Source organism: Gobius niger, assembly GCF_951799975.1.
Source record: "Gobius niger genome assembly, chromosome: 3".
Lineage (NCBI taxonomy): Eukaryota > Metazoa > Chordata > Actinopteri > Gobiiformes > Gobiidae > Gobius > Gobius niger.
The window spans coordinates 14,148,234-14,172,645 of NC_136854.1; the positions used below are offsets into that span (position 1 = coordinate 14,148,234).

The 24,412-nt window shown below is 40.1% G+C and overlaps 2 protein-coding genes across 3 annotated transcripts in view; both read right to left on the reverse strand.

Moving 5' to 3' along the window:
- tmem131l (transmembrane 131 like) overlaps window positions 1-1,371 on the reverse strand; it is a 29,462-nt gene extending 28,091 nt beyond the window's left edge. For both annotated transcript variants that reach the window (XM_079554145.1, XM_079554144.1), the window contains exons 1-2: window positions 1,151-1,371; window positions 90-163 (exon numbers count right to left, since the gene is read on the reverse strand). In XM_079554145.1, the coding sequence (XP_079410271.1) occupies window positions 90-163; window positions 1,151-1,274 (198 nt within the window). In that variant the 5' untranslated portion in view covers window positions 1,275-1,371. The remainder of the gene's footprint in view (window positions 1-89; window positions 164-1,150) is intronic.
- Window positions 1,372-4,119: 2,748 nt separating this feature from the next.
- On the reverse strand, window positions 4,120-22,773 carry mnd1 (meiotic nuclear divisions 1 homolog). Its single transcript, XM_079553998.1, has 8 exons — window positions 22,632-22,773; window positions 21,407-21,472; window positions 21,240-21,297; window positions 19,186-19,334; window positions 17,136-17,210; window positions 16,227-16,341; window positions 7,458-7,502; window positions 4,120-4,653 (listed from the first exon to the last, which is right to left on the reverse strand). The coding sequence occupies exons 1-8, from the start codon at window positions 22,632-22,634 to the stop codon at window positions 4,547-4,549; spliced, it is 618 nt and encodes a 205-aa protein (XP_079410124.1). The 5' UTR covers window positions 22,635-22,773; the 3' UTR covers window positions 4,120-4,546.
- Between the last annotated feature and the right edge of the window lie 1,639 nt (window positions 22,774-24,412).

Consider the following 24,412-nt stretch of genomic DNA (forward strand, 5'->3'; position numbering starts at 1 on the left):
CTGTACTGTACTGTATATGAGCTTGAACGAATGACACGGGCCTGTTGTGTATAGAGCTGCATAAAGCAAATAAACTGTCATTTCCATACCTGAAGTGGAATTAATGGCTCTGCGTCTTCCGGCTGCCAGACCTCAACAACGCTGGTAGAAATCTGGCTAAGAGCTTTGGGAAACAAACAGAATGATCAGTAACATGCACGAGAAAAACAAGATGTTGAGTAAAAACGTAAAACAAGGGTTAACTGTAAAAGTTTGTTAAGGGAAACTTCACACACAAGTCAATAACATTCGCCATAATAGTAATTTCACACGAGCAATATCCACTCAGATTTCAAAGGAATATTAACCAACAAAAACATTTAAATAACTGCATTTGTGCATTAAATATTTTGAGTAAACGCGGTTCAAGTCAAAAACATCAGTGCAGTGTATTTTTTTCTGTAGGCTGCAGACGTGCAAGTGTGGGTTTAACTGCGAGCAGCACTTTCACTTTGTATTTTTTTTTTTTTTTAGACAAAGCTTCACGGTCATGTTATGGGCTCTGTGTGTGTTTTTTTGCTAAGAACTAAAACGTACTATTTTTTTTATTTATTTTTTGCGTTAAAACGAATATAGGACAGATGTACAGTTGAGGAAATGACTTCGCCTCTGCAGCCTGACAAAGACAGGGAGCTAGCTGCCCGTGCCCGTGTAGCACAAGGTTAGCACGCAGGCTAACCAACTTGCTACAAACACCCCTTCACTGAACGGCCCCGTGTTGTCCCAGCCTCACACTCTCACGCCCGTCCATGTGCTTTAATTCCGCGGACTAAACGTGTTATAAACAAAGGATTTAAAGGCACCACGTGTGGCCTTTAGGAGCAAGTTGTGGTTACATTTACAGCTAGCGTAACTACTAGCGCTGTGACAAAACAGTACCAGCAGCAGCAGCAGCAGCCCTCATGGGACTCGGACTGGGCACAATGTGGTTTTAAGTCAGCGAATAAAAACTACAATTGTGATTTATGCATTGAAAGTTCAAAAACGCTTTGTTGGACGTAGTGTGACAACATTTCCCGACGCTATTTTACGACCGTTTTTTCCGAGCTGGCTAAAGAAGAAGTGCACCCGCGTCCGTTTAAACGGCGGAGGTGCTAAAGGTGGCACAGACCTTGCAGCTGGGCTCCTCCGTGCTGTACGCAGGGTAAAAGTAATTGTAGTATTCCTAATAGTATATTGATCCACGTTTTCCTGTGACAGTGGCTGCCTTGTTGGAAGTCCTGCGGCCCCGCCATGCTGCCCTCTCGCTAGCAGCCAGCCTTGTGTTTCGCTGCGTTGGTCTTTCTTTCAGCGCAGAAGCTCCCTCCCTCCTTTTCCCTCCTGCTGCACAATGTGTACACTCAAGACTCGGGCAGGGGTTTCGACTGGGGCTGCCCCGAAATGCGTACTTCTGCTGGGATGGGATGGATGGTCACTTTAGTTTTCGTCTGTGTGGTCCTAATATTCAGTTTGATGCACAAGTCACTTTACACACAATCATTCTGTAGTACATGTTGTTCACCCATTTAGTCGTTGTTTACTTGCCTCTGTTAATTTCTATTATGTAGGCTGTCATATACTATCAATTCAATGTAAAAATGTATACATTTAATTTTATGTGACCTTAATTTAACATTAACGTCTTAACCGCCCCCTCCCGAGCACATTCAGTTTTTCACTATTTATTTTCAGTTTTCTTTTTTTTTCAGTAAACAGAAAAACAAAGAAGAAAACAACACAAAATCAGCAAAAAAAAAAAAAAAAGTAGCAACAGCAGGTAATTAGAGATAAATAATTGTTACAGGTCTACTGCTTCTTCATTTATGTTAACAGTGTCAATATTCTACCTCATGTAAAAACAGGTATTGCACACATATACGTTTCTATACATATATACACACACATATACGGTTCTATACATATATATACACACACACATTCCCACTGGTTTTACGCAGGAAACACAGGTACATTATATCTGCACATAGACAGATTATTATTATTATTAAAATTATTATTATTATTATAATTATTTTGTCAAAGTTTAAGTTTAGCACACTATTCATTTTGATTAGCTTTAAATCAAACTCATAAAAAGTTAGATTTTAACCAAATCTAAGCTTCTTGGAAAAAAAACGGTCTAAATAGTGACAAAACGGGACGTTATTGACGATGAAAAAGCAGCAAAAACAGCTTTTATTTGGGTAAAAACTGAACTGGAGCAAATGTGTTCGCTTAAGGCAGGGGTTAGGAGGTTAAAGTCCTACAGAGAAATAGGAATCTCTTTCAGGGGTGTCCTAGTCACGGATGGGACCCTGTTGTGCATGTTTTTGCGGTAGAGCAAACACATAGGGACAAACTCCACAAAGGAAGACTCAAACCGGTCCAGGAATATCTATGCCTATACAAAACAAGACTTGTCAATCTTGTCTTCTATCTTGGTCGATATGCAATATTCTTTCAGTCAGAAAAATCAGATTGGAGATGTTTTCTGAACACTGACACATCAAAGTAAAGAAAACATCTCTAACCCTACTGTCTGTCTTAAATAATAGGCTATTACATAATGAGAAAAACTCTATCAATTAACTGGTTATGGGAGGGATAGGCTTAGTCTATGATCACAGTATGATGTCCCCACGGACGTACTTGGCTAATTTAGCTTCATCCACAGACTAAAGTGGATTAAATGAGATTACTTGAAAGACATTGCACCAGTAACTTGGAACTGGACATGGACAGCTTTTAAAATCTCGAGTTACTCTTTGTGCTCCTTTGGTATGTCAACTGCACCACCCAAACAAACTACAGTAAAATCATCAGCTGAAAAAAAAAACAAGAATAACTGCATTCACTTAGACTTGAAGTTGAACATCTATGACTTTGAAATTGACCCAGACTTGTGGCAAATGACTTGAAACTTAGTAGTGTCCTGCAAAACCATAACTTGTTCCCACCCATTTCAATGGCTGGATATGAATGTATACTCCGCCTAAGGCCCTAAGCAGTTGGTACAGACCCATCCCATTCATATACTCCCTGGAGGTTTCAACCAAATGTTTTCATAGTCCCTTTAACAAATTACCTTGACTGGGCCTGTACTCCTCAACTCAAGTGAGCTCGAAGTGTCTGCATGTTTTTGTGGGAGTCATGGTGGCGTGTCAGTCTTGTGAATCATAGCAGGACAGGTTGGGCAGGTAGACACTTGCACATGTGGGCTACTCTCTGCTGGTGGGTGTGTCCGCTTCGCCAAACACAACGATTGCTACACATAGATAAACTTCATGCAAGACGCTGTTGCCACAACACGCATTGAAACAAATATGGGGACATTTGCATCTGGACTGAACCGTAGCTCGCCTCGTGAACTAGGCCAAGGTTTTGCATCTGGTTTGTCTGGGATTCTGACAAGATTATATAATTAGATTTATAAAATGAGGATGTTATGTTCATCCTTCATTAAAAAAAAAAGATGTCATGAGGTGATGCACTTGTTTGTTTTTTTAATGGCAGGGTTAGCAGCTCACCTGTGGTTTAAAAGGGCACTACTTAATAGCTTCAAGTTGGGCGTTGACCCAACACCTTAATTTTTTTGAAAACTGGTTTTAGACTTGGTAATTGGTATCTCCATTCATCTGTGGGATTTGAAAAACAAAACAAAACAGATAATATCTCGTGACAGTACATCCAACCTTACGGTGAACCCTATAGATAATCAATACAATCTATTATACTTCAATATTTTAATTCATATCTGATGGTACAGATATCTATGAAAATTGTAAAAATGCATCTAGTGATGCAATGTGAGAGAGCAACCATGCCGGTCCGGCAAAATGGGAGCTTTAAATCCCACCTGGACTTGATCTGATCATGTCCATTGTCAATACAATATTGTATCTAAGCCATTGTTGTGCCATATTGAACAATTCCACTCCTGTCTGTGCCAGGCTAGCAGAGTAAGAGGAACAGTTAAGTACTTTTCCATATATACAGTGAAATACTAAGGCCAATAATGCAATACATGACGGCAATGGTCTTATTTGATTTTAATATTAAGTATAATTAAAAAACAACCACTGTCACAAATAAAAGAGGATATTCTTGAACTATCCATCTCTCAAACACAACAAAAGAAATAAACAAATAGCTACTAAAAGTGCATTTCCAAACTGTTGAAATCCATCAGAACATAGCTGGCATACAAGTTGGAAGCGTCGATTCCTTTCCATCATCAGCTCGGGGCTCGGTTTTCACGCAAACAGGTGTGGCTAAAGACAAGCTGCTGGGGGGCTGCTGCTAAGTCTGTAAAGTTGTGTTAATCGTGCAACACTTTCCACGCTGACTTATGGTTGGTTCGATCCCTCCTCAGATTCCGTCGAAGAAAGAGGCGAGAGGATTGTTATTTCCTTAGTGGATAGTGGATCACCCGATAACTTCTTGCACATCTTAGTATTTACGCTCTTTAGGCTGGAATGAGAAGTGGAAGCTTCTCTGTCTGTGCGGGCGAGAGTTTGAGACTAAACATTTAGTCCATGTAGTCAAAGTCATCAGGGATCCCAAAGGCTTTGTTAATGTGGCTTTCATCAAAGGAGAACTTCTTCTTAGTCCAGGACTTGATGGAAAAGACGTTATCTGCAGATAGCGAAAGAATGCACAGTCAAGGAATCGTTTTGACGTAGAGCAATGTTAGATGGTTTAACTAAATTTAAAGTCTAAAACAATCTGCCTTTAAAATGTAAGGTTGACAATAGAGCAGGGGTGGGCAATTCATTTTCATAAGGGGCCACATGAGGAGCCTGAATTGAGTCGGAGGGCCGCACCAACAATAACACAAACTTATATCGGGATATAAGTATAATATATCGGGAGTGTATCGCTGGGGTCCATGAACAAAAGCTCCAAAATAAAAAAAATGTTTTGATTGGGAAAATACATTGAGGACTTTTTTTCAATAAATCTATAATGATGAGCCTGGCAGGACTGTGGCCTCATAAAAACGGCTTACACTTATTGCACTTTACAAGCCTGTGTCACAAGTCTCTGCTACATTGTAGTCAATATTCATTCACTCCGCACTCCGTGGTAGTAAGCTACTATTGTAGCCACAGCTGCCCAGGGGCAGACTGTCCATATCCCACTTGCAAGTCACACAATGTGTTGTTTATATCCTTACTAGCTGAGACCCGGCCTTCGGCCGGGCCTCGCTAGTCTCCACATTTGATAATCTGAGATTATGAGTGATTACAAAGAAATGTCCAACCCGTCACACAGTTCAGCTGCAGACCAGTGGTTCCCAACCCATTCCAAAAACTATGGCCACGACAAATGAGTAAAAGAATGAATGCCAAAAAAAAGTTCAAACAAACTGCAATTGGAGTGTTAGATGCACCCGTGCTCCTTTCGTATTAACTACAACGACAATATTTTCGCTAAACTCGGGGAACAGGATTCAAGAGACAGTGGAATATTTCTGGATAAATATTAGGGGTTCAGTTCTAACGGGTTGGTTCACGGTGCAGGACCCGTGGGTTGGTGCATCACGGTAGTTTACAATCCAAAAAATAATGAGTAGGTTTTGAAATGAAATAGCCTAATTATCGTTGTTAGACAGTATTTATAACCTTACAATAAAATTGGCAATGCTTTCCAAGCTGCTTTAGAATAAAATGTACCTGTGGGCTCACAATACGTGAAAGCAAAATAGAAAACAAATGGTCCAGCAGCAAAGAAAAAAAAAAGAGAAAAAGAAAAAAAACTACGCAGTGCAGGCCATGCGCTCGTTAAGTGGTAGTGTCATTTTCGCTTTGACTCACACGGAGGATAAATCAGTCGGAGCAGCGCGTGTGATTAGAGGCTCGTGTTTGAGCAGGTTTTGGGCACGCACACGCACACACATACACACACGCACACACGCACACACGCACACACATACACACACGCACACACACGCACAGATTGCCCTGTTTGGATGCGCACGCGCACACATACATACACACACGCACGAACACACACACACGCACACATACACACGTACGCACACACAGGCACACATCGCCCTGTTTGCATGCGCGCACACGCACGGCAGTCAGATCTCATGCACTCGCGTTTTTGTGACAGCGGGTTGTCCTCGGACAGCAGCACCGCGGTCCATATGGACCCGTGGCCAATGCACGCGGCCGGTGGGACCGTCACGTGGGGGCCGGCCGCGGATGTCCACGCACACACTCAGTACTGTCGCCAGGCTTCCTGGTGTTCCCAAACGGTCTCCCATCCCAGTCCTAACCAGGCCCTTCCCTGCTTAGCATCAGAGGAACGGTCTCCCATCCCAGTTGTAACCAGGCACTTTCCTGCTTAGCTTCAAAGTCGGTATGGGAAATAAACATGGCGGCGCCCAGGCGGCGGCCATTGAGATAGCGTTTTCTATTATAGATATCTTATTATGCCAGTGCCCTTTGCTGGACACCTGTGGAATTCTTTACTTTTATTCTTATTTAATCTGCCCCCTAGTGGCTGGAGTGAGCATTCTGGTAATAAAAAAAAAAAAATCATAACTCCGCACAGGAATGAGCTAGAGACTTACTTTTTTTTTTGACATGCTTATGAATTTATGCCCTACAAGTTATGGGCCGGACTGAATCATCTCGCGGGCCGGATGTGGCCCGCGGGCCGTACTTTGCCCAGGTCTGCAATAGAGAGTAAAAGAAATACTGAAACTTTCTTCTCGTCAGTTGAATTGAAGAAAACCATGAAGGACTTCAGATTACCCAGCAAAAATGTGAACAGTCAACAGGAGCTAGCTGACCCGTACCAGTCAATGTTGACCTAAAAGGCGCGCATGCAACCGGCTTCTTTGGCCACCGCTATACGAAAAGGTCACCCGTTGCCTAGGTTACAGCCGGGGTCAGCTGGAGCGCAGAGGCGGGCAGTGGGCTAATTGCAGGGAGGCGGCAGGCGGAACATGTGCGTCCAAACTTGAGGGCTTCTCCTTAGCAACAATCGAAAGAGAAACTTTACTGCCAAACTCACTCTGAAACCTAAACTATAATGCTCCCTCATCAGAAAACAAACCTGGATTGTCCTTCTGAAGAGCTCAAAAGTTGAGGTCCAGAACAGGCCCGCTTCACCAGGCCTGTTCTGATCTTTTCAGCGCTCAAATTGTCTCAACAACCGACAATATTTTGCTCTAAACTGGCAGCTTAGAGCCAAACCTTTTGTGTGATCAGAAATTCATGCAAAGCTAATAGAATAACCTCTTTTTCCCACAAGCTTGTTATTAACCTTTATTTAACCAAGAAAGTCCCACTGAGATTAGGAAACTCTTTTTCTGGAGAGTCCTATCCCCAGATGGGATCCGATTAACATATTTTTAGTGACAGTGGAGAATAAATATTTTTTAAAAGTCTGAGAAGCTTAATACAGGATCTTAAAGGACGCACCTGTCCATCTGGAGACGGCTTCTTTGGCGACCATGTTTGTTTTCTCTGTAAATAGACAGAAAACAAAAGTAAACTAAAATGCAAGCACTTAAAACACATGGTTTAACAGGTCGGACCACCCATTTCACTTGAACATGGTAAACACAATTCAATGCAAGACCATCACCAAACCTTTCCTGTTTAGACGTTTAGACGATGGATATTATTTCGCTTCTTTATCAGACATGGGAGGAGAGCACAGAGAGAGAGAGAGCACACTGTACATACAGGCCATGAGATATTCCAAGGATAGAACTGGGACCATCTCCCATCCGACCTCATCAGTGTTTCAGAACACAAAATAAAAACCCAGCAAATTCAAGTGATGTAAAACTACGATGAATATCTACATTTAAAGTACATTTATTTGAATACTGTTTGAATAAAATACATTTTGAAGTATTGCTGCTCTAACTTCAGAAAACATTTCATTACTCTGATTTTCATTTCTGGATTACTAAAATGTCTCCATGAGAAAAATGTTTCTTTGAATGTCAAGGAGCAGCCCCATTTTTCAATTCCAAGCACTGGCACAAGGCCAGATAAGTTGGAGTTTATCTGTGGTGAGGATCCTTTGGACCAAAATGCTCTTATTTGACAAATGCTTCGTAAACAAGAACTTATTGGACTGAAGAAAAATTTGATTTTGGTTTCAAACCTGGCGCAGTACCAACATATAAAAATCTGCTGCTTCCCCAAAGCTTTCAAAAGATCAGTAAAACTACGACAATGGTTCCATTTGGGTAATGTAATGGACATTGAGAGGCTAGAAGAAGCTCCAGTAATTACTTCTTATATTTTTATGATGTAAACACGCTAAGCCTGACTGTAACACTAACGTTACATGTCTCAGAAAATACACATTGCTACAAAACTATCCCCATGTCGGCATATGTTAGAAACAGTGCAATCGTTTTTTGTTGATTTGGTTTGAGACATTATAAAAAAGCTTTTTTGGTCAGTATGGCCTCTTGCAATGTTGAACGTCTTATATAATGTTGTGTGTGTTATACGATCCAATACGTACAACAATGCTCAGAAGCCGATATGTATGTATGTATTATGATAATGATAGTAATAATGTTTACCTTAAAATGTGTAAAAAGGATTGTGTGTGAAGACTGAAAGTGCATCAAAGTGCAGATACTGGAAAACAAAGGAGCGTGTAATAAAAACGCCTCCAAACACTAGTATTGAAACTAATCTTAGTACTATACGGATACTTAGTATTGCAGCAAAAAGTATTGTGATCCAAATCCGATCCGATAATTTGTCCCATTTCTTTGTTATGTTTTTCAGATCACTTCTACACTCAGACGCCTAGGCTCAAACAAATTCTGGTTTCTTTTCACCAACACTTACTAGAGTTATTCAGTACATCCTTTGTATATCTACTTGACTCACATTCTTTTAAAGTAATGCTACTTTTATTCCATTCGATATTTCCGCTTCTCGACCGGCCTCTGAGCGCGGTGCACTGGACTCATTGAAGTTGCAGCGCGGCTCGTGTAGCTATATACTGTAGGTCAAACGCTCGGGTGAATCCAAAAGGAGAAACCTGATCTCACGCTGCGCTCAGGGCTACAGGCCGGACCTGTCTGGAGTGACACGTTTGATGACCCTCGAGGCCGACCGCAGCAGCTAACATCATCATCAGCTAATGGAGGAGCAGGCAACACCAGTGAAAGCTTTGCACTGTAAAAAGTTATGTGATATACATACATGAGCTTGGATTATTTTAATGTAAGCGTTTGCCTCTCAGTCCTTCTAGTTGGAATGTTAGTTACACATTTACAGCTAGATTTATCAACGGTCTTGTAAAACATTGCCTCATAAAAACGACACCACGAGTAATAAAGGCGACATAAGATACGTCGTTATGCTACACTGACTATTTTCAGCTTTTAAACGCCCTGTTCCACCTGCTGATGTCATGAGGTGGTGCTCCTTACACTTGTTTTCTCAGTATCAGACACCTCGACGATCACATAGAAGTCTCCAAAAGGCCAGAATCAAACACATCGCAAAGAATTTCTCTCCAGTCTTTTGCTCGCACAGCTGCTCAAAACAGTGTGGAAAAGTCTGATGTGCGTAACCTGTTAAACGTGTCTCGACTCCCTCATCGTGCACAGACATATCGAGCACGTTCATAACGCACAGCCCCAGGCCCATTGCTGCACTGCTCTGCTTGAGAAGTTGGGGAGCACATTTTTTAATAACTTTGGAAGCGTTATGTGTGAGAAGACGACAGAAATATGAACAGCTGCACCAATACCAGACTGGCATTTTAGACTATTTTTGTAGAGGTTTAACTTCATTCAGGTCGCAGGAAGTCTTAAGTATTGGTCGTTGTTTTTCCAAATACTATCTAGTTAATTCCAGAAACGCAAAAAAAAGTGCATGATTCATTATTTATTAAGATTTGAAAATATTGCATCAAATTTGATACAACAGACAACGTCAGAGTTAAAAATGGTGTAAAATTTCAGCCAAAACGGTAAAAAACACAATTTTTGCCTTTTCAAAAATGACAGTCTTAACGTTTTGGGCGCGTGGTGAGTGTGGATGGCTGCTCGGGTGATTTGTGCGATGTATTAAGTTTGTAGTTTGTGCTGTGAGAAGTGAAAAAGGATGTAGCCTACATTCTGTATGGTGCACATTGTACATTGGCTTGTTTAGAGCGACGTTAACGTACAGATGACGAGGCTGTGACTTTAGCGCTCTTGTAGCTAGGCCTGGCAAAAAAAAAAAAAAAAAAGATTCTCTGAAAGGATGAATCGATTTGACTTACTAACTTGAAAACTTTTTTTGTTTTGTTTTAATGTTGTAATGTTTGTAATGATTTGGATGTTTAAAAAACTGCACTAACACTGCAGTGACTTTTCAGTTTTTTACAGTGATCACCTTTTGTGACTTTTCAAGGTTTGTTGATGCACTTAATCTAAAAACAATTAATAAATAGATATCCAAACTATACTTAGAGAGAGCAGTTATTGACTGTCGCAGCATTTGTGTGCAAATAAGCAAACAAGCTTTTTGTTCTGCCTGTTTTGTTCTCACATTTGATCTCACATTTGGTCTCACAAACAATCAAATTACATTGCTTGTTTCAATGTAATTTGAAAAAATATTATTTTGTGTGACTGAAACAAAACACCCTCGTCTGGAGGAAGATTGGGTCCAATGGCCTTTAATGTCTCCTGAAGATCCTGTTTGAATGGCAATAGATCACTTTGACTTTTGTTGCACTCTGAAAAATGTGAACGTTAAAAGGCACACTGCGTAACATTTTGGACTATACTGCTGTCTGCAATACAAAACGTGCACAACCTATTACATTTTAGTCTACATCTCCATGGAAACGAGCTGGAGATGAAAGTTACAGTCAGGTCATCGGAGAGGTGAGCCGCCATTCATCTTTATAAATGCTCGTATTTGATCATATTTATTGGGTGAAATGGTACGCGACTTCAAACATGCGATTTTGAGTTGGTTGCAATTAAGTTTTCAGACCTTTCTAGTTTATTATGGAGCAGTCTGATATTAAAAAACCCTACTTAACAATAATTTGTTTCAATAGGTAAAATTCAGCACACTTGAACACAGAAATGCAAAAAGTTCTGAAAAAAAGATAATGAAAGAAACCTCCCAAAACAATAAAACTGCATTCCATTGCTCTATACAAGCGCATATTTCAGCAAATAATCGAACATTTTCAGTTTGACCCTTGAACATAATCGCATAGGAGTAAATATAGAGCTCTGAAAACCTCCTGAACCCTCTGTATCTGCTGCACAGCTCACGGTTGTATCGGCTGTGTGGGCGTGTGAGGAGTTGAAAATAAAACCAGCGTGTATGTGAAAGTGAAGACCTCCAGCAGCAGGATACAGCGTGCCTGTGCTTTGTTTTACTTCACGTTATCTAATCTTCACATGGAATGTACGCCATTGTGATTAACCCGCAATAATACGACTTTCACTGGTGCAGCAAGTCGGGTCAGGCTTCGACAGGGGATATGCAGTATTTATACTTGATAACTGTCAATGTGATGAGCTGGAGAAGCTGAATGTTTTTATGAAGCAAATGTCGATAGTTTTGCAATTCACGTTTTCAAATAGAGGTTGAACTCACAACTTCACACTTTGTTGTACACATTGCAAAAATAACCAAAATACTAATCACGATAAATTTTAGGCATCATTTAAATCATGATTAAGTATTTTGCTTGTTACTGCAGAACAATGCAGTGAAAAACCAATATACAATATAATAATATTTTTTCATCATTTTCAAACTACAAACTGTGTTAAAACTGAAAGGCTGTTGGATTGAAGTGTCCCAGGTGATGGCGATGTTTGTAATGAGGGAAGTGTGGGCCAAGCACGTCCACGCTCTGAATCCCTCACACAAAATGGGAAGGTAAAGACGTCTGAAAAGCGCGGCGCCACCAGAAATACATTATCAATCAATCCTGCCGTTCTCAGCAGCTGTAACTGGCCTGAAGTGTCCAGAAGTACAAGGCGTTCAGTGCTCAGACACTGTTAAACGGATACTTCAGGATTTTTGACATAGGGCCTCAGTGTCAGAGTGTTGCTGATTTCTGGAGATATTTTTTTTGTAATTCATGCAGTTCTTATATTTGAAGAGTTTCGTGGCGCTAGGCTTGTGCAAGGCTAGTGCATTTCTATGGTATCAGCTAGCCTGCATTAAAAACAGTCTGACCCGCTCCACAGAGCACCTGAGGCAAATCACTTATAACGCCAGACTAACCATATAAATGTTTAAGTCGATGGAATAATTTTTGGAATATAACTGACCTTGCATCACATGAATGATCGCATTTTGAGGGACTATTTTCTAGCAGATCACTCCGCCGCTGCGTAGCTTATACAACCACGAAGCTGATGCGGCTCAAATATAAGGTATTTTAAATGCAAAATGGTTAGAAGTACTCTATTGACACAGACATTTATACGGTTAGTCTGGCGTTATAAGTGATTTGCCTCAGGTGCTCTGTGGAGCGGGTCAGACTGTTTTTAATGCAGGCTAGCTGATACCATAGAAATGCACTAGCCTTGCATTAGCCTAGCGCCACGAAACTCTTCAAATATAAGAACTGCTTGAATTATAAAAAAAATATCTCAGCAAATCAGAAATCAGCAACACTCTGGATAACTAGGAAATGAGGCCCTATGTCAAAAATCCTGAAACATCCCTTTAATGTAAGAAAAGTAGAAACCTGACCACTATTGTTCAAAACACAGAAGCTGAAATGTTTAGACTGGGCCAGAAATGACCTAAAGACAGTGTTTTCAAAGGTTTTATGGACTGAGAACTAAATGACTAAAACAACACATGGTAATTTTAAAATTTCAAAATTAGCCCTTTTGTTACTGATTTAGTTCCATTTTAGCTTAATATCTTGTTGCATTGCTTACCTTTTGCTGTACTAAAACACTACTTGTGTAAACAAACGGGCCTGTAGTTTACTAAAGAACTGTACAGAGTTAATGACTGATTCATAAAAGTGTAACCAGGCAACAGTGCAGAGACAGAGCTCCTCCGTGTAGCGCTGCACGTTAGCCCGGTGCATGTGTCCTGAAGCGTAGGAAGGCTCAGGTAAACAGAGCCGATAGAAGCGCATTTAGACACCGGCCTGCGCCTCTGTTTACAAGGCATATACACACAAGCAATTATCACTATGGAACAAAGTATACGCTCGCCTGAAGGGGCCTCAACGTCTCAGCACTGACTCATTTGCAATTCAGAACTCAAACTAATGTATATCTATGAAAAGCAAGTACAAGTAATTCAGCTTTGAAGTGGAAATATCATGTATAATTGTGGGGCATACAATTGATTTTAGGCATAATTTGCATTTTACGTGTTATAATTAAAGGAGGTGTTGTTCTCTCATCAAAAACATACCTGGAGCTGTGTTTCAACCCACTTGCGCAGCTTTGAGTAATCTTTAGGTCTTCACCAGTGAGAAAGGCAGGGGCTGCGTGTTTTTTCCCCTCTCTTTATTGAATGAAGTAAGTGGGAGGGGCTTACCGCTTACTTATCGCTCAAATTTAAAAAAATTAAAGTCTTCTGACCAACTAAATGCTCATAATATTCACTCTTTAAAAAGAAATGTCTGTGTTGAAAAGGACACTTTAGCAACAAGGACTGTGTTGGTTTTCCACCTGTTGTTTGGTTGGAGCGCCCTCTGCAGTCATCAGTGGAATTTACAAGCAAAGGGCAAGCTAACAAATCAATGGCACCAAAATAAACACAGTTTGAGGGGAAAACTACTCTGAACCGGGTTTCAGAGTTCTATCTATTACTCAACAGAATCCATCAAATCCCTTAAATTAGCAGTAGTAGAAATTCAACATTACACGCAGGATTACTCAAAACTGTGAGAATAAAACAGTTGAGTGAACATTATAACATGGTTTTCATTTGCATATGTCGAATTTATGTAGAATAAGGTAAAAATAGACTGCAGCTGAGAGCCCGTTCTCACACGTGGTTACACTGACGGCTCAAGCAGACGTGTGGCGGTGTGAGAGAGCTCTTTGACTTCCTCACCACGCTTCATCATAACTTCGGGGAACTCTATGCTCTATGCAAAGCAAAGAAGAACTTTGGAACCAGCTCGAATACGAGGACTTTGATGCAAATGTAAATGGGTGTGTTAAAAGAATTAGGTATGAAGAAGTAGTGGAAAAGTACATCCATTTAAATGTAAAGGTTATAAAGAGAGAGGGCTCAACAATGACGGGCAGTGACTTTCTTTAATACCGGAGCGATACTTCGTACTTTCAATACCTATACAAGCATATTTGTCATCTAGACAGTCCCTCCAGGATTTTGCGGGCATTTTTTGTGATTGTTGCGGGGTAAAACGGCTGATATCGCGGGCCATTTTTCCAAAAGTTGCGATGAAAAGTTGCAATTTTTCCTGCTTAAAACAATATATTTTTACATTAAAAAATAACTTTTCTTTGTATTTTACATCAGTTTTAATCAAAGAGACTCTGGGGAGTAATAAATGACTTAAAATATCAGTTATTTTAGATAATTGTATCATTAAAAAAAACAGAACGAGCGCCCCTCCCCTCTCGTCTCTAAAAGGCACCTGCCTGTTTCTGTGAGCGCAGGGTCTGACTCCACACAAATCTGATAAGATAGAGCTACGAATGAGAATCCGAGGAGAACACCCCAAAGGACGAATGTTTATTTCACATATCCATATCGAGCTTCGGCTCCGGTTCAACAGAGTTGTGACTCCTAAAGCTCACGCAGTAAAAGCACCACTCAGACACACGCCACCGGGGGAAAGAAGCGTCCAAACGCACGCGCAGCGTTTATCTATAAGATAAAGCCGATATCGCCAAACAACGATCCAGTAGCAGAGAAGCAACTTGGACAGAGGACAGAGTAGGATCACACAGCGGCTCAGGTTGTAAAGGCCCGAGTGAGAGGAGGCGGAGCAGAAGCCAAAGTCCTTCAGTCTGAGGCGGAGGTGCAGGGCATATACGCAAAAATGTAACAACTAAAATATATTTCAATGGTCAGAAACTCACTTTAGTTGCGGAGTTAAGGAAAAGTTGCGAAGGAAATTGCGGATTATTGGAATAGTTGCTTAACCTGGCTAAAGCCATGCTGCTGTGTGCACTCGAATCATTTCGAACTGCACAGCAGCCTGGGGACCATGGCCGAAATTTTCGCATGGATTTGGGAACCAATCACAGAACAAGGAGGGACGGCAAGAAGATGATGCGCTATTCGACATACGGAAGCTTGAATTTTATTTACGGATAAAAAAGGAAAAGTTTATTTACGGATCCAACATGACAGCAGCAGACGCAAGGGTATTTTTCGATCAAGCTTTAGGCCGTGTTCTAAATAGTTTAGCTCAAAAGTTTACAGCGGGTGCGTCATACGTCATCTGATACGATGATACGATTGGCTGTGGCTACGTGCAGACGCATGATAGACATTCGTAGCGATCGTAAACCACACCTCTCCTACGAGAAAATGAATTGGTGGTCCCCAGACTAAATATCACTTGTGATTTTAGTCTGGTGTTAGCCAGGCTAATAGTTGCGGGCTTTTGGAAAAGTTGCAGCTCCGCTCTGATTTCGCAATGTTGCGTTAATAGTTGCGATCGAAACATCGCGAAATCCTGGAGGGACTGTCTAGAACCAGAAAACAGAGCGCTAATTGCTTTTTTCCCCCAGCAGTAGTACCTAAACTTTTTTTTCTCGCATTGTTTAACAGTACCTACTCAATAGTCTGTTCAGTGTGTTTTTCCTATAGCGATTAGCATTTAGCCATCACCAATTATGACTGATAGATGTTTTCAGCTGTTGACAACCCATGGACCACATTTAGGTGGTATCAAAGCCTGGTTAGAAGAATCAGAATGAATGTACAGACCTTTAAAGACTGTACTTTAGATAAGAATTAGCCTCTGAGCTAACTGCTAAATCATATGCTGTTAGTTTCTGCTGTTTGTGGGTCGGATACACATCCACTAAACCTCCTCTTATGACATAGTAATGATGGAGAAACCATAGTTATTATATTTAACCCCATGAAACGAACACATCATACCTCGCCATACTTTAATAAAGGGCTTGGCTTCTCCATTAATTTCAATGGGGGTAGAATACGCATTTGTAGGTACAGGCTCAGATGGATAATGCCGTTTCTGTGTTTTCTATGGGTGAAACTCACTCATTTCCTGGACCACCTCCGGGTCACACTCTCGGTACTTCTCCAGCTCTGCCTGTAGCTGAGCGCGTTCTTCTCGCAGACTCGCCAGCTCCTTCAGCAGGGCGCTCCTCTTATTCTGCACAAACACACACACACCCAAACGCATGTGACTCACGCTTTATACGCTTAAAAGAAACCTGCACCCAAAAAGCGATCAATTCACACAACTTTTTGACTTTTGGAGCTGTCGTCCTTTTTGGGGCTTTCATGGAATAGAAGAAAATATATAGTGGACAAGAATACAGCCAGGGCAGTAGATGGCAGCACTGCATTTTCAAACAAACACTGTCTCACAAATAATCTACTTAACCCCTTAACTCCCACCTGAACCGAGCACATTTTCCCCAGTTTGGCTTTACCCCAGTCCAAAAGCTTCTAGAAAAAAGCTGTGAAAATAGCAAGAAAACTGAGACGAAAAAAATTATGGAAATGTGACAAAAAAGTGAGAAAACATTGACAAAAAAGTGACGAAAAATTGCTGAAAAAGTGGCAAAAATGTCATAAAAATGTCACAAGAAATTGACGAAAAAATGTGACAAAAAATGACAAAAATGTGACAAAAAAAATGACAAAAATGTGACAAAAAATGACAAAAAATGTGACAAAAAAATGACAAAAAAGTGATAAAAATTTGACAAAAATGTGATAAAAAATTGACGAAAAAATGACTAAAAATGTGACTAAAAATGACAAAAAAGTTACAAAAATGAGTTGAACACCCAACAAAAAAATGATGGAAAAAATAATCTGATGACGTGAGGAAAAAGATCCTCTCGGTTCAGGCGGGAGTTAAGAGGTTAACTGTACTTATTTACTTTTAATGTTGTTTTGTAAAGAAATTAGATATTTAACTTTTGACGCCAAACTCACTGTATCTTCCCGTCCCACTTTTGCGGCTTCCACTGCATTTTGGAGAGACTCTTTTCTCTGCTTTGCTTCGGAAATCTGTCAGAAACATAATACAAAACAACAACAACATAATAATTCATGATTCAAAACCTGTACCTGATAATGTGTCCCATATTAGATTTAGATGTTCAAAGATCAATGTTATTCATGTTTTTATAACTTGAAACAATGTGTGAAAAAAACAAATGTAGTCGCAACATTCTTTTTCTATATTTCCTATTTGTCATAATGTAAAAGGATATATTGTCATCCTCTGTTAGTCTGGAAAGGAACCGCTTGTGACTTAAAGTGATAGTCTGCAACTTTAAATGTTTTACAAATTAAAAAATTGAGTGTAACTGACCGCCTGGGTCTGAAATTTGATGTAACGCAAGTGATATGAAATAATTATATATTTTCTAAAGTCTCTCCCTTTGCTGATCTCGGTAAAGAATCAGAATTGCCGGTGCCATCATTTCGACCAATAAGACGAGCTTTATTGTGAACCGGCCTTGGGAACGAGGAGGGACTTTCAGGTCCAATCAGAAGCGGTGCGGGGGGACTTTGCCGTTTACTCTCTCTTTCTCTTCTCATTTCATAATCTTACAGACCATCACTTTAAACTTGTGGGGCTGTCGCGATAATTACTATATCGATTGATCAAAAAATTACATATAAACAGTACAGTTTTGGGCTCAATATTTATCGTCAGTTTATTTGCATCTTTTCCCCACTTTTTTCTAGTGTAATACTTTATTTTTCACCCCAAAGTAAAAGTCAGTTGCGTTTCATTGTATTTCACTCTCATTGTGGGATATTTTTGGATTAAGTGCAAAGCTTTACTGTTATTTTTAAGCTTTAATGTGAGTTTCTGTGACTTTATAAAAGGTCTTGAATAACATCGTTAATCACAATAGTTTTAGATTTTGCTACTATGACAGACCTAACATTAATAAGAACACAATTATTTTCAATGTTTTTTTTCCCAAATCTAAAAGCTTCTTGAATGGAGCTTACAGCCAATGGGCCAGAGCAACTGTTCATTTGAAAGCTAAGACTCCCAAAAGTGATCTCCGATATATACTCTTGTTGCTTTGTCACTTTTGGGTCACTAATGATGCTTTTTTTTTGCATTTTAACACGAGTGCTAAAACAAAACAAAGTAGTTTTTGCGTTTTTTTATTTATTTACTTATTTTTTATTACAAAACTAGACACTTTACTTCACCTTATGTGTGATTTTGGGAGCTCTGTGATGAACAGAACTGAAATAAATGAAGTTCGACAACTTGTGAAAAGTCACAATCTGCCCATGGGCATTTAATCACAATGACCGTGCCCCTCATTAGTCCATGGTGCGTTTTCAATGCCCCGCTCGGTCCTGCAACAGTGCGGTGCTTCGAGAGAGAGGAGGAAGTGAGAGCAGAGGGGATCTCCTGCACAGGACAACGAGCACCACACCTTGTGCTTCAGATCGCTCTTTATTTTTTATCAACCGACAGTTTTGCATGATCTAAAAATAAACCTTGTGTCACATACGAGTGCTGTATAGTGCGGGTCATCACTGAATTCTATTTTTGTCACAATATTTCAGCTCCAACGTGAAACTCATGCCCAGACATTCACGATAGTCGATGTTCTTTTCTTAAGCCCCTGTTTTCTGCCAAAGCCCAGTGAAAAGAGTGAAAGGAGGGAGACTGTTGTGTTTCACAAAACAGGCAATATCTCAGTTTCTAGAAAAAACAACAACTTTGGATTTCTCAGGAACCAGGGCACGTAGAATTAAACCCTTTTCACGTATGGAGTCTCATCTTTCAAACGAGCTGTGTTTTTTTCCAGCAGCTTTTCGATCTGCATAAAGAAGAACTGGAGGAAATGTGCTCGGTTCAGGTGGGGGTTAAGAGGTTAAGAGACAGCTAATGTATTACTACGTGTAAAATGTAAAGTCTTGTATAATGTATGTATTTCTTTTCAATAGAATGCCACTGGTGAAACAGAATGACGTGTTTGTCTTCTTCAATCCTTTTGCCCACCTGCTTCTTGAGCTCGTCCAGCCTGTGCGTGCGAGTGTTTAAGGCCTTACTGGGGAAGGCCCAGTAGTAGTTGGACGTCCCCACTCGCTCACAGTCCACCATGTTGTCATCCACCAGGCTCTGCAGCACGTCCTTCACTGACATGGGAGCTGAAACACAAACGTTTTATTCACTCGTTTCGTGTTTATTTGACAGGGACAGCTGGACGGACTCGACTAAATCCGCAGATAAAGAGAGCAGCAACACCAGGACCTAGGAGGACTTCATTTTGCCCAAATTTAGCCCATCTGCAATTTTCTGTCCAAGCTGCACTACATTTGCTGCTTTCAACGGAGCCTTCTAAAAACCCAGAGAAGTGCCTCATGTCTGCGGTAGTGCACTTGAACGGACTATTTCGGTTCCAGGATTGATCCCACACATCTGCCGAGCATGTAGCTGCTGCTTCCGAGTGCTCTCTCTGCGCGGCCCGATGTAGCCGAGCGGGAGTCATATCTCGCGCTGAAACGTGACACTCCCACACGCTTTGGAGAGCCGCAGTCCACGGTCAAAACGCATCCTGTACAAGAGCGGTTATGCAAGTCAAACTTTAAATATGCATGTGCGCGTGTCGCGTTTCTGCAGGCACATTTAGGCCAATGAAATCGTAATTTGAATGGTTCCAATAAGCATATGTTACAAAGACTGCAATTACTGAGGTAGAACTATTTGTTTTTTGTTGCCGTTTTGATTACTCTGCCACATCTGGCGACGAGTGCCCCTTCCCCCTGCTCAGCTGAAAGCACACAATGCCCGAAATACAAGGCCCAAAACATGTGCTTTTAATCACAGTCACACAATCCCCTCATTGAGGCGCACTTCACCCAAACCACTCAGCTTTAGGTTCCTCAGAAATCTTTAGGCTGAATGCTGACCTTAACAGAAACATGTACAATATGACCACTTTTTCTTATTCCACAGGTAAAAGTAGTGAAGTTTGATTTCTTTTTAATTTAGTACGGCGATTATTCTATTCTTTAATCCCTGATGAGGAGTCCCATTCTGTCCCAATCTTGCTACATTTTTCTTTACATCAGTGTTAATTTCGTCGACTAAAATATTTAGTCTTAATTTTAGTCAAAGTGATATTTTTGACGACTAAAATTGGACTAAAACTAAACTAAAGGTTTCTCATGAGACTAAAACTATGACTAAAATAGGGGAGAGTAAAATCATCCACGCTTCTATTGAGCGTCTGAAAGAGCCTCATATCATGTAAATCCTCTCCCAAATGAACAGCTCTGAGCTTTGTTCATGTGGAGCAGCTCCATGAAGCAGAGGAACAAGATTAAATATGATTATAAAGAATATTATAAATGCAAAGTCGACTAAATTAGTCTTAAATTTAGTCGACTAAATTGACATGCAATTTTAGTCGACTAAATCTCGACTAAAATTAAGTTACATTTTAGTCAAAAGACTAACACTAAAACTAAATAAAAATATGTTGTCAAAATGAACACTGCTTTACATCCAGTCTGCAATGGTTTGCTGTAAGTCTCTTCCTCTTTCTCAAATTTATATTTCAAAACAATATTTCCTAACAACAGCTTCCTCAGATAGATTTTTAACCTCTTAACCCCCACCATCACACAGCTTCCTCAGTTCAGCTTTACCCAAATCTAAAAGCTTCTGGACTGGAGCTCACAGCCTGTGGTCCAGTATAAGACCAACAAAACCAAGATTTTCCCTTGCGTTGTCGTTTTCATCCACATTAACGTCTTTTTTTGTCGCTATTTTGCCTTTTTTTCATAAAGCTTTTAGATTTGGGTGAAGTCGAACTGGGGAAAATGTGTTTGGTTCAGACGGGGGTTAAGAGGTTTAGTTTAGTTTATTTGAGCAACAGATGCATACAGGTATAGTATACATATAACATACAGATTTTTTTCACAACATAAGAGGTATTAGTGCTGCTCAAAGGCCCGACCCCTCCTACCCCTCCCCTACCCCTCCTTAACAAGAGGTCAAGAGAAAGCTGTAAAAAACAATTCCTCGAGTGCTTTGTGAACAATACTCACTTATGCCTTTTGCTTTTGGCGCGATCTTCTCAATATCCTTCAGCTGAAACACATCTTTCTACAAAGATAAGAGTTCAAAACAAATCATCTTTCTAAAATTGTGTTTCGACCACAGCGTTTTGAATGTCCTGCTCATAAGTATTTAAATAAGTGGCACATCAACTTACTGACTCAAAGAAAATCTCCAACATGCGAGTTCTCTTCTCCTCCAAACTCAGACCTTTCTTCTTTGACTTAAAAACAACAACAGAAGTTAATATTAATATTTTCATCATTAGGAGGGCTCCCTCTTTCTTCTACTTAAAGGTGCATTTCGCAACTTTCTATGTGGGGGAAAAAGGTTGATATTTGTGTGTATTTGACCTTGTAGTGGTCTCTACAACGCTCCAGGATCACTTGTTTTGTAGGTGTTCTGGTGAGAGGCTCCGTCAGCAGTGAAAACCTTCCAAACAATTGATCCCGGAGCGTTACAGAGACCACTGTGATGGAAAGTAAAGGCGCCACACTGACCACTCATACACCCACTGGGTCACTACGAGGTCAAACACACACAAATATTAACTTTTTTTCTCCACATAGAAAGTTGCGTAATGCACCTTTAAAGCTACAAAAAATAAAATTGAAATTCAAGCTTTTATTTTATGACAGATATTTTCAGCATTGAAAAATACCTCAAACAAACATGTGATTTTGCTGTGAGCGGCTCAGCTCTCCTAAGACATGACATAACTTTACCGGGAGTGGGTACGTCTCCAGTTCGTTTCCATGGAGACGTCGACTAAAGGCAGCAGAGTTTGAGATTAAGACGGGTTAGGTTCCCATCCAAACCCATTCTTTGATTTCTCACAGCAGTAATAGCATTTTCTCGGTCGATCTGGTCATTAGGAGCATGTTTTGTACTGATGGCAACTGTATAGTCCAAAATGTTACGCAGTGTACCTTTAAAGCAGAGGCACCTGACACTTTGTTGTTGTAAATTAAATGTATGTTTGCCACATCAGAGTATGTTGTAACACAGCATAAACCAGACCACGTTGCCTTGTCCTCGCCTCAAGTTTTATTGAATAACGGAAGATAAAAGTAGAATCTAAGTTAAATTTATTTGGGGGGTGGTCCCGGCTGCTTCATTTTGCCACTGCCCAAAGATGAACAAGAGCGTGAAATATAACGTGCATATTTAATTTGCTTGAACTATTCAGATATGTAGGAGGGATTGTGACAGCTAGAAACGAGTTTGGGCAAAAAATAAACAATTCACAGTCTGATAAGGAAAAATCAGGTACTCCAAGTCGCAGGTGCATCAGTAGCTATTATTTTGCATTGACACGAACAACCGAACATTTTGTCTGAATATTGTCATTAACAGTTCAAACTAACGTACACCACACTCACCATCTTTGCGTAGACTATGTCCAGTAACGTCCACAAGCAGAAAAGTAATATTTATGTCCTCAGTCCTTGAAAGTTTCGTATTTTCCTGATCGTTTACGTAAACCAGAAAGGCACTGAAATTCCCGCGGAAGCCAGTCACGTGATCAAACGGTGCTTTCGCGCACCTTCTCAAATACACTTTTTTGTAATCAAATAACGTAAAGAAGCAAACATATAAATTATATACGTATGTATATATCCAACCGAATCTAACGTGTATTTAGATAACTAATGGGTAGAATATTCTTGAAAGTGCTAGGAAATTATTTTTGACCCAGGCGTAGCTAAAAGTGTAGCTGTACTATTTCCTAGGTCTTTGAACGCCACGCAGAGAAACAAACACAGGAAATGTAAGAAGCGATGGATTTTAGGCGCCATCTGGTGGTTAAATAAAATACATATTTCTTAAAATAAAATACAGTCAAAATTACGAAAAACAGGTAATAATAAACATCAAAACATTCCGAAAAAAACGCCCCAAACCACGGTAACAAAATGCTTTACTTTACATGGGCACTTTAATTCCATTTTGGCATGACACATAAGACGATGCAAAACAAATCATTTAAATATTTCTTGTAGAAAACAAAAGTGTGCTTGGAGACAAATCAAAAGATCAGTAATGAAAAGGTTACCAAACAAAACGGAACATTACGTTACATTTTTTCTAATTAGGTCCAAGAGTTCAAAGGTTACTCTACTGAGCCGTGTGAAGGAGTTTTTTTTTACAGTAACAATTCAAGCTAAACTGACCAACTGTCAATCTATTTACAATCCTCCTGAATGTGTCATTGACTTTATTCACTAGCCTATGTGTTATTCGCGCAACGCCCTACCACATATGTAGTCATTTTAACAATACAGACAATAGTTTTGGTGCTAAACATTGCTTCTGTGTCTTTTGGTGATGTGCACTGTTGCTTTAGGGATTCATTCAACAGGACAATCATGCAGTAGAGGACTATATCATGCTTGACCATACATAAAGACAAGGAGGTGAAATATCAAGTCAATGAAGCTCCAATTACTGACAGCGCACGCTACGCAATAATATTTCAATCAACAATATTTACTTTATTGCAGGAGCACCGTATGGTGTTGTATCGTTTTTTTATTTATTTATATATCGCTGCTCCTTTTTTTGTCATGCCAGATGCCCTACCACACAGTTGTGATAAGGGTGGGCAATGTGGGTGATGTGTCATAGCCTGGGACAAAGTGAACGAAGAGCGACACACGGTCTACTTTATTGCAAGTTCCATTGAAATCTACTAATCCATGCATTATTTTGGTATATTCTGGTATATCTATATTCTGTAGGCCTTTTGCCAAATGCGAAAGATCTTAGAAGATTTGTCTTTTTCTTGGATATTAATGAAATATGGCTACTTTGTTGTACGCTCTTCGGATGTCGAGCTGGACTAGATTCACCGGTGTTGTTTTTTGTTTGTTTATGGAGACATGGCTCATCAACAATGCTCCGGACGGTGACAGTCTGACCTGCTCTAATATTCGCACAGTGGGTTTTGAGAGTACTTTGATAGTGTGTACGTCCTTAACATGTGGTAAAATTGACAAATCATGCACAGAGGTAGCACGGTGACAGGACGATACGCTACCAGGGGCTTTTCGATATGCTTTATTTATGGTCAAACCTGAAGAACGACTCCTTAAATATTTCCGATAACGTTCAAAAAGGCAACAAACAGAGAGTTGTGAAATTAATTGTAGGTAGCTTTTTT

What these genes read in the sequence shown, in the direction of transcription:
- mnd1 (XM_079553998.1), bottom strand. An exon ending in AAGTGGGACGGGAAGATACA is followed by an intron (nt 16,342 to 17,135) that starts GTGAGTTTGGCG and finishes GTGTTTGTGCAG; the next exon opens with AATAAGAGGAGCGCCCTGCT. An exon ending in AGCCGTCTCCAGATGGACAG is followed by an intron (nt 4,654 to 7,457) that starts GTGCGTCCTTTA and finishes CGCTATCTGCAG; the next exon opens with ATAACGTCTTTTCCATCAAG.